The following is a 14,262-nucleotide window of genomic DNA, read 5'->3' on the forward strand; positions in this document are numbered from 1 at the left end:
TTACTGCATCAATTCGACAGTTGGCATATGGCGGTGTAGCTGATTCACTTGATGAGTATGTCCGACTTGCTGAAACGTCAGCTCGGAAATGTTTGCACAATTTTACGGGCGGAATAATCAGCTTGTTTGGTGATGAATACCTACGACGTCCCACACAAGAGGATCTGCAAAGACTACTCTATATCGGAGAACAACGTGGGTTCCTGGGGATGATTGGAAGCATCGACTGTATGCATTGGGAGTGGAAGAATTGACCCACGGCTTGGAAAGGAATGTATTCACGAGGAACCGGAAAACCAACAATTCTCTTGGAGGTGGTAGCTTCAAGTGATCTCTGGATATGGCACGCGTTTTTTGGAGCTCCAGGTACTATGAACGATCTTAATATTCTTGATCGATCACCCGTTTTTGATGACATTATTAACGGAATAGCGCCACAAGTAAACTTCTATGTTAATGGTAATCCATACCATTTGGCATATTATCTCACTGATGGTATTTATCCGAAATGAGTGACTTTTATTCGATCTATCCGACTTCCACAAAGTGAGAAACATTCGTTATTTGCTAAAACCCAAGAAGTTGTTCGAAAAGATGTTGAGCGTGCCTTCGGAGTTCTGCAAGCTAGATTTGCCGTTGTGAAAAATCCATCTAAGTTATGAGATAAAGATAAAATAGCAAATATTATGAGAGCATGCATCATTCTCCATAATATGATTGTCGAGGATGAATGATCAACAAACACTCAAGATAACATTAGAGAAGCGAAGACGAGGATACATTTACCGTTACTAGGCCTTCAAATCTCGGCAGTGCAATGGATCGTCGAACGAGCGTTCGTAATAGACAAGCCCATGAACAATTAAAATACGATTTGATTGAAAATATATGGGCTAAATTTGGACATCTTCCAAATAACATATGATTTTTTTTATGTATGGAATGTAATAAAATGTTTGTAATTTTATATGAAATGAATAAAAATGTTTTTTTAATAGTGATTATAAATGGGTATATGTTCAGGATTATATATCTTAATTACTAATTATTAATAAAAAAATAATATTTTATACCTAAGAACCTTCAAAAAGTTTCATTGATAATGTTGTTTTTCACTTAAATATCTTAGAAAAGTGCTTAGACTAGAAATACTAATTAAAAACTCTAAGAACTTTTCTAAGAAGTGTTGTTGATAATGTTGTTCTTATGTTCGGTAATAAACTTGATTACTCGCATTAATCAGCATAATTCTATTTTTTTGGACTCGAAACTCATGCTTCCTAATGTAGAAACATTATTTAACCATTAATCAAACCACGAGACTAAAGAATTTCCACAAATAACAACGTTTATGAATTTTTTTTCACATTATTACATCTTTAATTTTCAATATAATATTCATTAACTTTTTATATTTTGTGGTTAATTTTTATTGGTTGAATTGTGATTAAATAAATAGTTAATCTTTCATATAGAAAATATATATAATTAAATATTAAAAAAATTAATTGCACAAATAAAAAACGGCAACTATTTAAAATAACATAAGAAGTATAGAAATCTCCTATATATTAATTGAGAATAATTTAAAAAGTTGTAACATATATTTTGTACTAATTACAAAAGACATTTAATGATGTGTTATTTAATTAAGTTGTCAATTTGGCTTACGTGGTAACATAAGAAGCAATTGAATAATTTGTAGGTCCAAAATTTAATTGCTAAAGAACATTATATTAACCCAAAATATAAAAAAAAATGTGTATTTTTTTCTTAAATAAAAGTTATGGTGTTACCTAATATTATTAACATATATATGGTAATTAATAATTATAAATAATAAAGATTTGATAACAATTTTGTATCATTCCTCATTTTTGTTTAATTTTATATTATTATAAGAAATTAAAAAATCACATTAACTATATAATAAAAATTAGATTTTTTTTCTATATGTTATATTTTGAATTTTTTTAAATGACTTTAAACTACAAAAAATGTTAAAAATCCCTTTGAAAATTTTGTGATCAATGGCTTATTTATTTTTGTTATAACAAGATACAGTAGAACCTCTATAAATTAATACTCGATAAATTAATAATCTTAATAAATTAATAAATTTCGTCGGTCCCAACTCGTGCCGATGTAAAATATGACACAAATCGATAAAATAATAAGATAATAATATTTTAAAAATTCTCATGTAAATATATAGTCCCATTAAAATCATAAATTAATAATCTATTTCTATATATATTTTAAATAAGTACAAACTAAACATTATATTGTTGGTTTTATATTCACAATGAAATACTTCTATTTTTCTTAATATTTTAATATATTTTGATAATATTTAGTAAAATTATATCGAAAACCACGTAACAATTCTATGAAACATAAAAATATACACCAAATAAGATAATATAATAATATGAAAGACAAATTTCTAAAATTTACATAATTTATATACGGTAAAATCAAATATTTTCTTATTTTATCAATAAAAAATATTCAAAAATAGAAAAAAAATCGAAAAAAGGAAACTTTTATAAATTAATATCTCTATAAATTAATAAAATTTTAAAGTCCCAACATTATTAATTTATAGAGGTTCTACTGTACAATGATCATAAAATCGTATTAATATGAATTTTATTTAATAGATATTCATATTAAATAATATATATATATATATTAATATTGTTTAAATTAAACTATGTACCATTTAACTATACATAAATATGCTAATTTCGAAATTTGCATCAAAAAATATCACATAAAAAATTTGGGTTTAAATTTTTTTGTTACATCAAATATACAAATGTTAATAAAACTTTATAAGTAGGAAGTTTCAATAACAAATATTTATATTAAAATATATTATATATTTATGTCAATATCATTGAAATATAATTATATACCATATTAAATAAATAAAATAATTATTTTGATTTATTTAGCATAAATATATTGTAAGTAAACAAGAGATATTACGTTGATTTATGTGATTACTCTAATCTCCTATATATTAATTGAGAAACAATTCAACATGTGTAAAATTTTATTAATTAATATTGTTCGAAAAACTTACAAGAGATCAATACAACTAGGATTTATCTAGAAGCTATTGAAATCACCTAACGAGAACATGGATTGTACTACAAATTTGATTTCCTAACTCTAAACCCCTTTCTATTCGTCACAACACCAGGACATATAATATTTGGAAGTGTCGATTGACAATCTGAAATTGTAATTTTTTTAAGTTCACCCCATTGTTTATTTTAAATGGGCATGAAACAGTTTTTAATGTTTAACTAAATGGGACATGTATATAGTAAAATATGTTGTTTAAAAATTATTGCATACCCAAAATCAATATGAACCATCATCATTTTCGTTTAAAATTTTGTCACAATAAAAATATAGGGTTGACAAAAAATCTGAATCCAAAAAACTGAACCGAAACTGATCTAAAAACTAGTATTGAATTCTTACTAAAATTGGTTAGATATTCGAATGGGTTCAAAATTTTGGTATCTAGAGAACCAGAACCAAACCCGATCCAAACCAAAATATTTCGGGTATCCAAATATATCCGAACCAGATTTATATACTTAAAATATATTAAATATTTTTAAATTTAATATCTAAATGAATATACAAAATATATAAGACATTTTTAAGTTGTCCAAAATACTTATAAAAATATATAAAAATAGTTATAAGTACATGGTTAAAATAGCTTAAAGATACTTAAAATACCTAAAATACATAAAATATCTATTGATTTCATATCCAAATATTTAAGCTAAACTATCTTTTATGTTATATATTAGTTTTTTAATTTTAGATTTTGAAAAATTTAAAGTATATATGAATTTTAATTTTTGAAAAAAAAATTAAATAAGTTATCTGAACTTCTGGTTCGGGTTTGAGTTCTGGTTCGGGTTTTAATTGTTTTTGCAGAAGTTCTGGTTGGGTTTGAGTTGAGATAACTTATTTAAATTTTTTTTTTCAAAAATTTGTGCAGCTATTAGGAAACAGCATACCCTAGCATTTATATCTTCTTCATACGTTATGTGCTCCACAAATATGTTTTATAAATCACGAAGGCTCACTATTCAACAGGATATGCTGTTTCCTAATAGCTGCACAAGAGCAACGACTCATCCAGCTTAATGTAAGAGTTGCCTTTTTGGGCCACAACACAAATCTCTCTTGAAAACTATAAAGGCAGGCTAATAAGTATAGTGAGACGTATATGATCTTGTATGGTTTCTATACCCGAAAGAGCTGCAATTCCAGTCAGCTGTGCCAACTCTGCAAGTTCATCAACACGTAATAAGAGTTTGTTACAAAATGAAGAAGAGATAAAAGACGCAAACACTCACGTTCCCCTGAAACATGCATCGACGAAAATATAAACGCCTCTCCTCCTGAATCTTTCACCGACTCCACCAAATCCACATACTTCTTCCTTGTTTTTACGTCAGAATTCCTGGACAAAATATATAATAAATTTGCCTCTTAAAAGTACAAAAGTGGAAATGCGATTAGTATTCCCTTGAAGCACCAAACCTGAAAAGCTCATCCGTGATGAGAAGTGTTTGGACTGCCATTCGTTCATGAGCAACTTCTACATGTTTTGGTCCATAGCATGCCCGAGCTGGATCCTAGGATTAGATTAATACAAGCAAAAGAAACTCAGGACGCTTAAAACGGATGAGAATCGTTTTGTTCATTGCAAAAGAACCTCACATTTGAAAGCATGGTGAAGAAATCGTTGAGAGCTTTGACCTGCAAGAGGCAAATTCACATCAAGCACGTGGATGATAAGAGTACAGTTTAAGAGCACCACCATGCAGGAAGAGAAGAACACATGTCACGAAACGGTGAGCACCACAATGATTTGGAACATCTATCCATTTAAAACAGTGAAAAATCCGTGTGCGCTAAACCAGCTCTGAGCGAGCAATTTGAAAATATTGAAATAAGGCATCAAGCTAATTGACATTCTAAATCACCTCTTTTCCTGCTTTAGCATCTTTGATCATATTCATCACGTTGGGATTATTTAGAACCTCTCCCAGGCTATGTCTGTGCACCAATACATAATGTTAGAAATCAAAGAAAATTTGCAGGCTTTATCGATGTTAACAAACAGACCAAGAGGTGAGAAGTTAAAACTGCTCGCCACCACGAACATGAATTTGAACATTGAAAGTCCTCTGGTCAATTCGGACATATTCATACAGGAAACCTATTAGGTTTATCTAGCAGATAGCAACTCAGACACGCACCATTGATCTCAAATCAGTAACATCATTGAATTTAAGTATGTTATTCATTTGACACTGAGCCTTCATTGATATTTTATAACTTCGGTAGATACCTATTTTGACAAGTTACATAAACTATTCCACAGAAACCCTACCGATATCCAGAGTTTGTGTGCACCAGAATTATACGCGATTTGTTCTCAATTATAGCTCTCAACTGTCTTCTCTCTGCTTCCAATAATAAGTGACGATGAAACTGGTCCTGAAGATAAGAAACAACCAAAATCTCATCATATGTTTTGTGTGTCCTCAAGTACTAAACTTGTCCAGCTTCATTCTGATTAATAATTGTTAACCCTGAAAGTTTAGAAACAGCCTGGAGAGCCAAAACTACCTTTGTAAAGCCGGGACTTGCAATCACTGCACAGCGAACGACACTGAAGTCAACATGTTTCACAAAGGCCTGTTTATATCAATAGACTTTAGCATGCATGAAAATCAGGTACGCTTTTGTTGTATGAATTAGAATATGAAACATGATATTCTAAGAGCTAAAGAAAACCTGCAGAACATTCTCAAAAGAATTTCTTCAAAGCCTACAGAGAAACAAATGAAGGGATAATATCAGAGAAATTCAATCAACCATAGTTTAATGCATGTGTATAATGAAACAGTGCAGGAACATACAGACTCGTAACCAGCAATTGCAGGCCCGTGCTTCCTAGGAATTGATGTTTCTATTCGTGCACAACTACTTGTCACGCTGCCAAACATTAGAAAATAATGTAAACAATTAAAGACATGAACGATTTCTTTGATTCTTTTCATAATTAGAAATACATGAGTAGTCAGTACCTTCTGCCGACAAGGAATATTTGTCCAAGTCCTTCTTGCATTAGAACTACAGCTAGATCAGCACTGGCAGCGGGATCTATGCAAGACAAAAAAAGAGGGAATAAATTTGAGACCAAAGCATAAACAACTTGCAGGCCTATGAGGATATATAAGCAGAATTTTGGAATATTGCATGAGCAAGTTTGTAAACCAATGAATTGGGTTCGATATCTACACTAGGCCACATGGAGACAGATCTCGGGTCATGTGCCAACAATCAACTTAGGCACATTTGTGGTTTTATGAGAATTTCAAAGGTATTTTTTTCTCCAAAAAATTGGAAGGTCGAAACGGAGCAGAGCATACCTGAGGCCTGCTTGAGTGTATCAAGAGCCAATGAGTCCCAAAATGCCTGAAAATAACCCATGTACAAACTACTAATTACAAATTTAGTTTCCAAAAATGAACGAAAATTTCAAATTAATAACCGACACCGTAAGCACTAAGCAGACTGCAACAGAAACCTATGGGCAAGCAAGATAGATTCTAGTTACAAAACTGCCTAAATGGATCGTGTAGTTTGAAACTTTTAGGCATTCGAAAATAAAGATTACTGTAAAACATTGAGGAAAAAGTATTCCGTATTTAAGACAATATGTAGTGTCGCTGATTCCGAAGATATTATCTTGCAAATGGTATCACACTACACCAGCGTGCACCAAGTTACTCATAAAATAGAAACTAGATTGCAAGACGGATCATGCACACTTGCAAGGTAAAATAGAACAGAAATTCTAAAGGATCATGATAATAAAGAAAGGACATCTACCTTTCTCAACACAAAAGGTCGTTTCAGGTCAATCTCCAAAGTATGGAACGCACCAACACAAGATTCAGCACAGGAAATTCTATAAGGTAAAAGTCAGAGCCTCGCAATCTACCTTTACGTGCTCATTCTCCAGGATATTCTTCCCACGTATGCGCAAAACAGACGCATCTTTGTCATAGTCCACCTCCTAAATGAACAAAGGAAATTAAACACAATCAGACCATAGAATTAGACAAAGGTATCTCCCACAGTTGATGAAAGGGCAACGAAGACCAAAAAAGGCAACAAATGTAAGCAATATCGATTTATGGTCGAGGCGAATTTAAGAATGCTATATTAGAAAAACAAGGCTACTAGTGTAGATAGGTAATAACAGAGTTGCATACAAATATCCCTTAAAAAATCATGACCTCAACGTGTACTTCCAGCTTCAGTCTAACACGTTCAGAGTCTCTTCCCCCACCAGGTACCTCTCTCTGAACCTTTCTGAAACCAGGCAAAACAATAAAAAAATCAAAACGGTAAATTTAACAGGCGTCTCAATCAACCCAGTTTAAGAACAGGAATGGCCTTAACTAAGATAAAAACAAAACTTAACAGCTAACTCCTTGCATGATACTACTATATCGGTTAAACCAGAACTCCAAAATCCCTTTATTAATTATTTGATACTCGAGGGATTCATTCTTCTTACAAAAGGAATGAACTTTAAGTGCGTGATAGATACATGATTGTAATGAAGAACAAACAAAAAAAAAAAACAAAGGTCGATAAGTTACAAGGGAAACATGATGAAAGGAGAGAGTGTACCTAAAAGTGACAGCCATGACAGCCATGACACTGTCGATTTCGCAGCTTCTCAGGCACCTCCATTCTATTTTCCAGAACTAATTTTTAATCATTGTTTTAGTAGTCGAACGGGAACTTTTACAACACGGAAAAATAAACAATTAAAAATAATGGAAATTTTTTATTTAGAAAAAGTCAAGTTTCAAAAGAGAGAAACTGACAAAACAACATAAATGTCCAAAGATATATAGAGAGATACATTCCTGAAAAGATATGAGAAATACAATATATGAAATTTGTAACTGCCAAATGAAAACTAGCAAATTAGGTATTCTTAATACAGCCAAAATTGAACTATAATATAGTGACCTGACTCCAAATTCTTGTCATCATGACTAGGTAATAACAACGATTTAATACACATTGTTACAACTTGCCTCAATTTTTCAATTTTACATTTTACCAAAAAAAAAATTACATCAATTTTGAAATTTCCTAATGTATGATTCAATAATATTTGTATTCTTTTTTTTTTGATCAAATTTTGTATTATTATTTATGTGGCACTACGCTAAATTCTTGTCATCATGACTAGATAATTAACAATGATTTAATTCACATTGTTACAACTTACGTCAATTTGAAAATTTCCCAATAATATTTGTACTATTCTTATTTTTTTATCAAATTTTCTATTAATTTTTATGTGAACTCGTCCAGCTTGGTATATCCTCTACACTTCGCTTAAAAAAAATAAAAAAATCTCACAACATTATCTACAAGGTTAACGAAATTAACGTGACGAAGTAATGTATTTAGTGGTAATTAATGAATGCAGCTAACAATTTAGGTCCAAGACAACAGAATGGTCAATGCAAATATATAAATAAGGGAAAATCTAATATAAGGAATATCTCATAAGTATACAATATATATATATACCTTTATATTACCATTTTAATATACAAACTTTTTTCACTCACAAAAACTATACATCAAATATTTTTTTTAATTTTATTTTCATTATAATACCCAACCTTTAAAATCACACCATTTAGCACCACTGCATAGGATTGATTTTATTTTTTGAAGTACAAAGTTGATATTTCTGTTGATAAAAAATATACTGAAAATGTGTACAAATTCAAGGAAAGTTAGAAGAAAATTTGTTAAATCCAAAAAGTAGAGAGGATTAATTTTGTAAATATCCACGTTTAATATCTCCCCTTAACCTTTTATAAAAGCTTGTGCAAGTGACTGAAGCAAACCAGATACAGCAGTTTTATTCGGACAGTAGTTTTCCATTTTTCAGTTGCTGAGGTATTCTTCTTACTGCAGTTCCTTTTAGTTTATCTTACTTTAACCTTACAGTTCATGTGGGTGTGGTCGGGTGGTGAAGGTATCTCGGAAAATTCCTAAAAGACCCGACTTTTAAACCTCACACTTAGATTACCCACCATATGGCCAGACAACAAGGATATCTAATTCTCCTTACAATAACCGGATTTATCTTGGCTCCGGTGGACAAATCCTGGAAATAAGTTGGTTGGGTTCGGTCCGCCGGATATCCTAGATCAACAAAAAAAAAACTTTTCAGTTCATTTATTTTTTATTTTCTGACATCAGTTTTGTTGTTTTTTTATCATTGTCTTGTTTGTTTTTCTCTCTCTCAAAACAAGTACGAACTGATCATGATGATGATAACACTGACGTTGCACTGAATATTAGTTCTGATTATATAGAGACAAGTGTAACTCCGATATGACTGTGTAACTCCAACATGATGCAGAGAGTACTCAAGTTCCTCGGATCCTTAACAATGAATCCTCGTCACAACGAGATCGCTCCTTTAAACACAAGCTCCGCCAACTCCCCTCGATTCCCGAGTCCTCGTACCAATGGTGGCGGCGAGAGTGGCCCAAGAGGCGGCATGCCGCGTCCTCGCGGGAGAATATTACCACCGCTTCTACCGTATCCTCAGATCCCACAGACCCGTCCGCCAATGAGGTTGCCGATGTATCAACCGTCGTCGCGGCCTGTCTTCTCCTTCGGCTCACAACCGCCCATGACCCCTGCACCGTCGTGGTTACCATATTATCCGCCAGCGCCGGCCGCTAACTACAACGCCGCTTTGCCTCCGCTTCCGTTCACGAGGCCTACCACCTCGGTATACTCTGGTGGTAGTATCCCGCGGAGGAATGCTCACAGAAGGAGAAACCGTTATAACGTTCCTCCTTCGAGTTCGCAGAGGCCTCAGAGTGCTGACCGAATGATCTACCCGAGGCCTATAGAGATGCCCTTTAGCGCGATGATGCCAAACGAAGCAGGCGATGTCATGAACGTGTTGCTCACTGACTATGTGGACCCGGACAAGATTTTTTATGATTATAACGAGGATGACTTGGTGATAATCTTTGGAGATTCGGATAATGTGAAAAGCAGTGGTAGTGAGAATAGGAGTGAAGATGCTTCGGGTGTAACGAGTGTTTCAATGAATAGTAATCTCGATGGTAACGAATCACCGAAGCTGCCTCCTCCCACAGGGAATCTTCAGGGTGTAACCAATTCAGCTAATAGAAACGAGAATGCCTTCGAGATTGAGAAAGGCGTGGGACACAGTGATGAGATTGCTCCATCTGATCCTAACCATGCCAAAAGGTAAAACGCTGAGATTGTGTGTGTGACTAAATTAAGTTATATATAAGTATGGGTTTTGTGGACATTTAATTATCCATATGATCCTCATATCTCAGAATCTTGGATAACGGGGAATCATCTGGACATTCAAGTGCGAAGAAGGCGCGGCGCCTTAACTAGTCGGAAGAAAAGAATATCTAATGAGATTGTTAAAATTTCTCAAATGAGAAGTTTATCTCATTCCTTCTCTCTTTGCTTTCAGTATTTTCATTTGTTTCATTTCAAAATACCCATTGGGATATTATTAATGAACATGCTCTTATATTATATTAAACACAAAATTCATATTTGTGACTTTGTTACTTTTTTTTCAAAGAAGAAGAAGCTTTGTAGTATCGGATTCAAAATAGCATGCTCATTGGAATATTATCGATGAGCATACTCTTTTAAATTCTTTGTTTAATATATACATCAAAATGTGAAGGTATATACGACGAACAAAGTTCTCTTAAAAACAAAAATAAAGCATTGTAGATGGGTCTAGAATATGTATCAATCGTTCTCAGAATCTTGGCTAACGCGTTCAAGAGTTGGAAGAAAAATTAAGCGCTCTTGAGCGCGAGGCTGATATATCAACTGCCAATGCCAAGCTAAAGGAGGTGGGACAAAATCACATTAGCAACCAAACGGTTCCTGTAAGATGTTTTGTTAAAGTTTGTGTCCTTGTTGCAATGCAGAGATCTTTATCTGTGCTGGAAGACGAGCACAACCAACTCAGCATTCATGCAAACGGATTGCAGGAGCAGTTGTCACGTGGTAATGGTGCGTCTTCTTAATAACCGTAAGTGTCAGCTGTTGTAGGGCTTTACGTTACTTGCATTTCATCTTTCCTTATGACTTTCACTCATATAGTCATACCTTACTGTTGAAACAAATATTGATATCAGTGAACATACCATCTAAGGAAGTTGAGAGGTGGCCTTGGTAAATCATGTAGGTTCAAGGCCGCCGGACTGAAGTCGTAGTATTTTTATGTGCAGGGTTATATTGATTAAACAAATCTATTATAAATCACTTTCTCAAAAAAGAAAAACCAATATCATGTAGTATATAGATAAGAAAAATGATTTGTAATGGTAAGGCTTTGAAAAGATCTTCTGATTTTATCCAGTTGAGTAAGATTATGTCTAATTTAGCATTCTTAAAAATGTCTAATCCAGTTGAGTAAGATTATGTCTAAAAATACACAACAGGTCACCTCGTTGACTTGGTAAATAAGTAAACCTTATTGGAGGTTTGTTATGATAAAAATGTCACTTTCAAGATTTAAAGTGCTAGTCATAACCGTTCAGTGTTTAAAGTGCGAGAATTTGATACTCTCAGGATTTAAAATGTGATTTTATCCATATATAATACACAAAATTCATAAAGCCTCTGCCCTTTTACTTATATACTTAACATATTCTTTCAAGTATATTTTTGAAAAATGAAAAATAAAATCAAACTAAATCAAAAACATGAAATAAATTAAGAGGAATACATATATGCTAAACCACAAGGTGGATCTAAAATATAGAACATAAATTGGAAAAAAAAATGTAACTGAAGTATAACAACAACAACAAAAACAAAGGTTATGAATGGAAGGGCAGGACAACTGCAGTTCTCTTGTACGTGCAGTTCTCCCGCAATACATTCACCATTCACGTTTTTCTGTTTGCAAAAACAGTTTAAGCGGGAAATCTGCATGTAGATCTCATCCGCTAACATTTGGTGGTGTTGATCTGCTTTTTTTTTTTGATAAAAAATAATTTTGTTACAAACATTTAACTTTAAAATATATTTATCTGATTTTATAAATAATGTACAATGATTAGCTCAAACTATATAGTTTACACTAATACTGTTTGTGTTGTTTTAAAATTATAAGCATGACGTTCAATCGCCGACAAAACACAACATTTTCAAAGGAAGAAGATATAAATCTTCCTATATAAATATCAACAAGGGTAAGTAGTTAATATTTTTTTTATGTTTTAAAATAGTTAATATATAGATAAATGATTTAAATTTTGTAAATCTATTGAAAGAAGACAATTTTAAATGAAATCTTAACCGAGAACGTATATTTATTGAATTGTACGATCAAATAATTTTTATGACTAATTACCGTTTCAAATATGTTACACCTACTGGTAGAGAGTTTTCCGGTGGTAAATTTAACCAAAAGTTCAATATTAGTGTAACCTACTGGTTCTCTCAAGAAAATCTTGATCACCTAAAAAGAAAATAAAAGAAGTATAAGTATCTTATAAAATATTTACAGGTATTTCGGCCGATCCTATAACATTTAAAATATTTTTTTAGATATCTAAGTGTAATTTTTATTGTTTTAATATATGATCTATAGTTTGAACTGATTTTGTCATTCATAAGTTATAATAAATTATTTGATCGGTTTGATCTGTTTCTTTCCTGCATGATCCGCTTGATCTGCACTTATCCTGTTTGATATGCATGATCTGCTTGAACCGTCTCGTTTAAACTGTTTTTACCATCTGAAGCCTTAAAAGTGTACACTTTTGATAAAACGTTCACAAGGAAATTGAGTTACGATGATGTGGAGACGCGTGAGTATAGTTTTCTTAAAAATGATATACCTGTTGAGTGCTGAGTGAACTTTGATTGACAACGATACAAAAGTGATGTATCTGCTGAGCTATATACTGTACTATTAAATAAAGCACGTGATAATCGGGGATCAGTTTCGAGGAACAGCTAATGCTAATGTGAAGTGCGCGTGCGCGTACGACGCGCTGCGTGTGTTTCTTTTCGTATATTGACCAACCACGAGTAACGACGAGCACAGTGGAGAAACTCTGGTTTCTTATATAAAAAGATAAGACTTCTTTCTTCCTCACAAGTCATCACAACCAAATTTAGTAATAGCTCTGGAAAAAGAACTCGAGAACTGTCACGACCTAACTTCTCCACTCCACCAACTCCACCCATTAACAGATCTATTAAACCCACCTTCTCCACTAATAACCTGCAATCAAAAGAAAAAAAAAAAATCAGAGAGAAGAGAAGAGTAGAGAAGAGAAGGGAAGATAAAAGAAGAGAGGGGGAGGTGAGAAGAAGGATTTGGAGAGGTTGAGGTCGTCACCGGAGTTTGTTATAGCCTCTGGACCGTGTTGAGCTCGCCACCACCGTTAATCGCAGGTAACCACCGCGAAAATCCCATGATTTAAGTTCAGTTTCGGTTCCGTTTTAGTAAATCGACCATAACTTCTTAACCGTTGCGAATCTCGTGCATCCAAGCCCATCATCGTGTTCCTCTCGTCGAGACGAAGCCGTAGACACCAAGCACGCCTCAAACGGAGCCCGGACGAAGCCGTACGCGCCTCCAGAAAACCGCCCTTCGCGCGCGCGTGAAACGCACGCGCCGCCGCCGGAAATCGTCGCCACCGCAGCTCCGCCGCCGGACCACCGTCCGCCGCCGCAGCTCCGCCGTCGCCGCCGGCCAACTTTCCGGTAAGCCGCCGCCGCAGCTCCGCCGTCGCCGCCGGCCAACTTTCCGGTAAGCCGCCGCCGCAGCTCCGCCGTCGCCGCCGGCCAACTTTCCGGTAAGCCGCCGCCGCAGCTCCGCCGTCGCCGCCGGCCAACTTTCCGGTAAGCCGCCGCCGCAGCTCCGCCGTCGCCGCCGGCCAACTTTCCGGTAAGCCGCCGCCGCAGCTCCGCCGTCGCCGCCGGCCAACTTTCCGGTAAGCCGCCGCCGCAGCTCCGCCGTCGCCGCCGGCCAACTTTCCGGTAAGCCGCCGCCGCAGCTCCGCCGTCGCCGCCGGCCAACTTTCCGGTAAGCCGCCGCCGCAGCTCCGCCGTCGCCGCCGG

The 14,262-nt window shown here is 34.5% G+C and overlaps 1 protein-coding gene and 1 pseudogene across 1 annotated transcript; one reads left to right on the plus strand and one right to left on the minus strand.

Annotated features, from left to right (window-relative positions):
- Positions 1-4,228: 4,228 nt before the first annotated feature.
- Positions 4,229-7,787, minus strand: LOC106332369 (annotated as a pseudogene).
- Positions 7,788-9,535: 1,748 nt separating this feature from the next.
- LOC106332380 lies at positions 9,536-10,551 on the plus strand. Its single transcript, XM_013770850.1, has 2 exons — positions 9,536-10,392; positions 10,488-10,551. The coding sequence occupies exons 1-2, from the start codon at positions 9,554-9,556 to the stop codon at positions 10,549-10,551; spliced, it is 903 nt and encodes a 300-aa protein (XP_013626304.1). The 5' UTR covers positions 9,536-9,553.
- Positions 10,552-14,262: the final 3,711 nt, after the last annotated feature.

Source organism: Brassica oleracea, chromosome C1, assembly GCF_000695525.1.
Source record: "Brassica oleracea var. oleracea cultivar TO1000 chromosome C1, BOL, whole genome shotgun sequence".
Lineage (NCBI taxonomy): Eukaryota > Viridiplantae > Streptophyta > Magnoliopsida > Brassicales > Brassicaceae > Brassica > Brassica oleracea.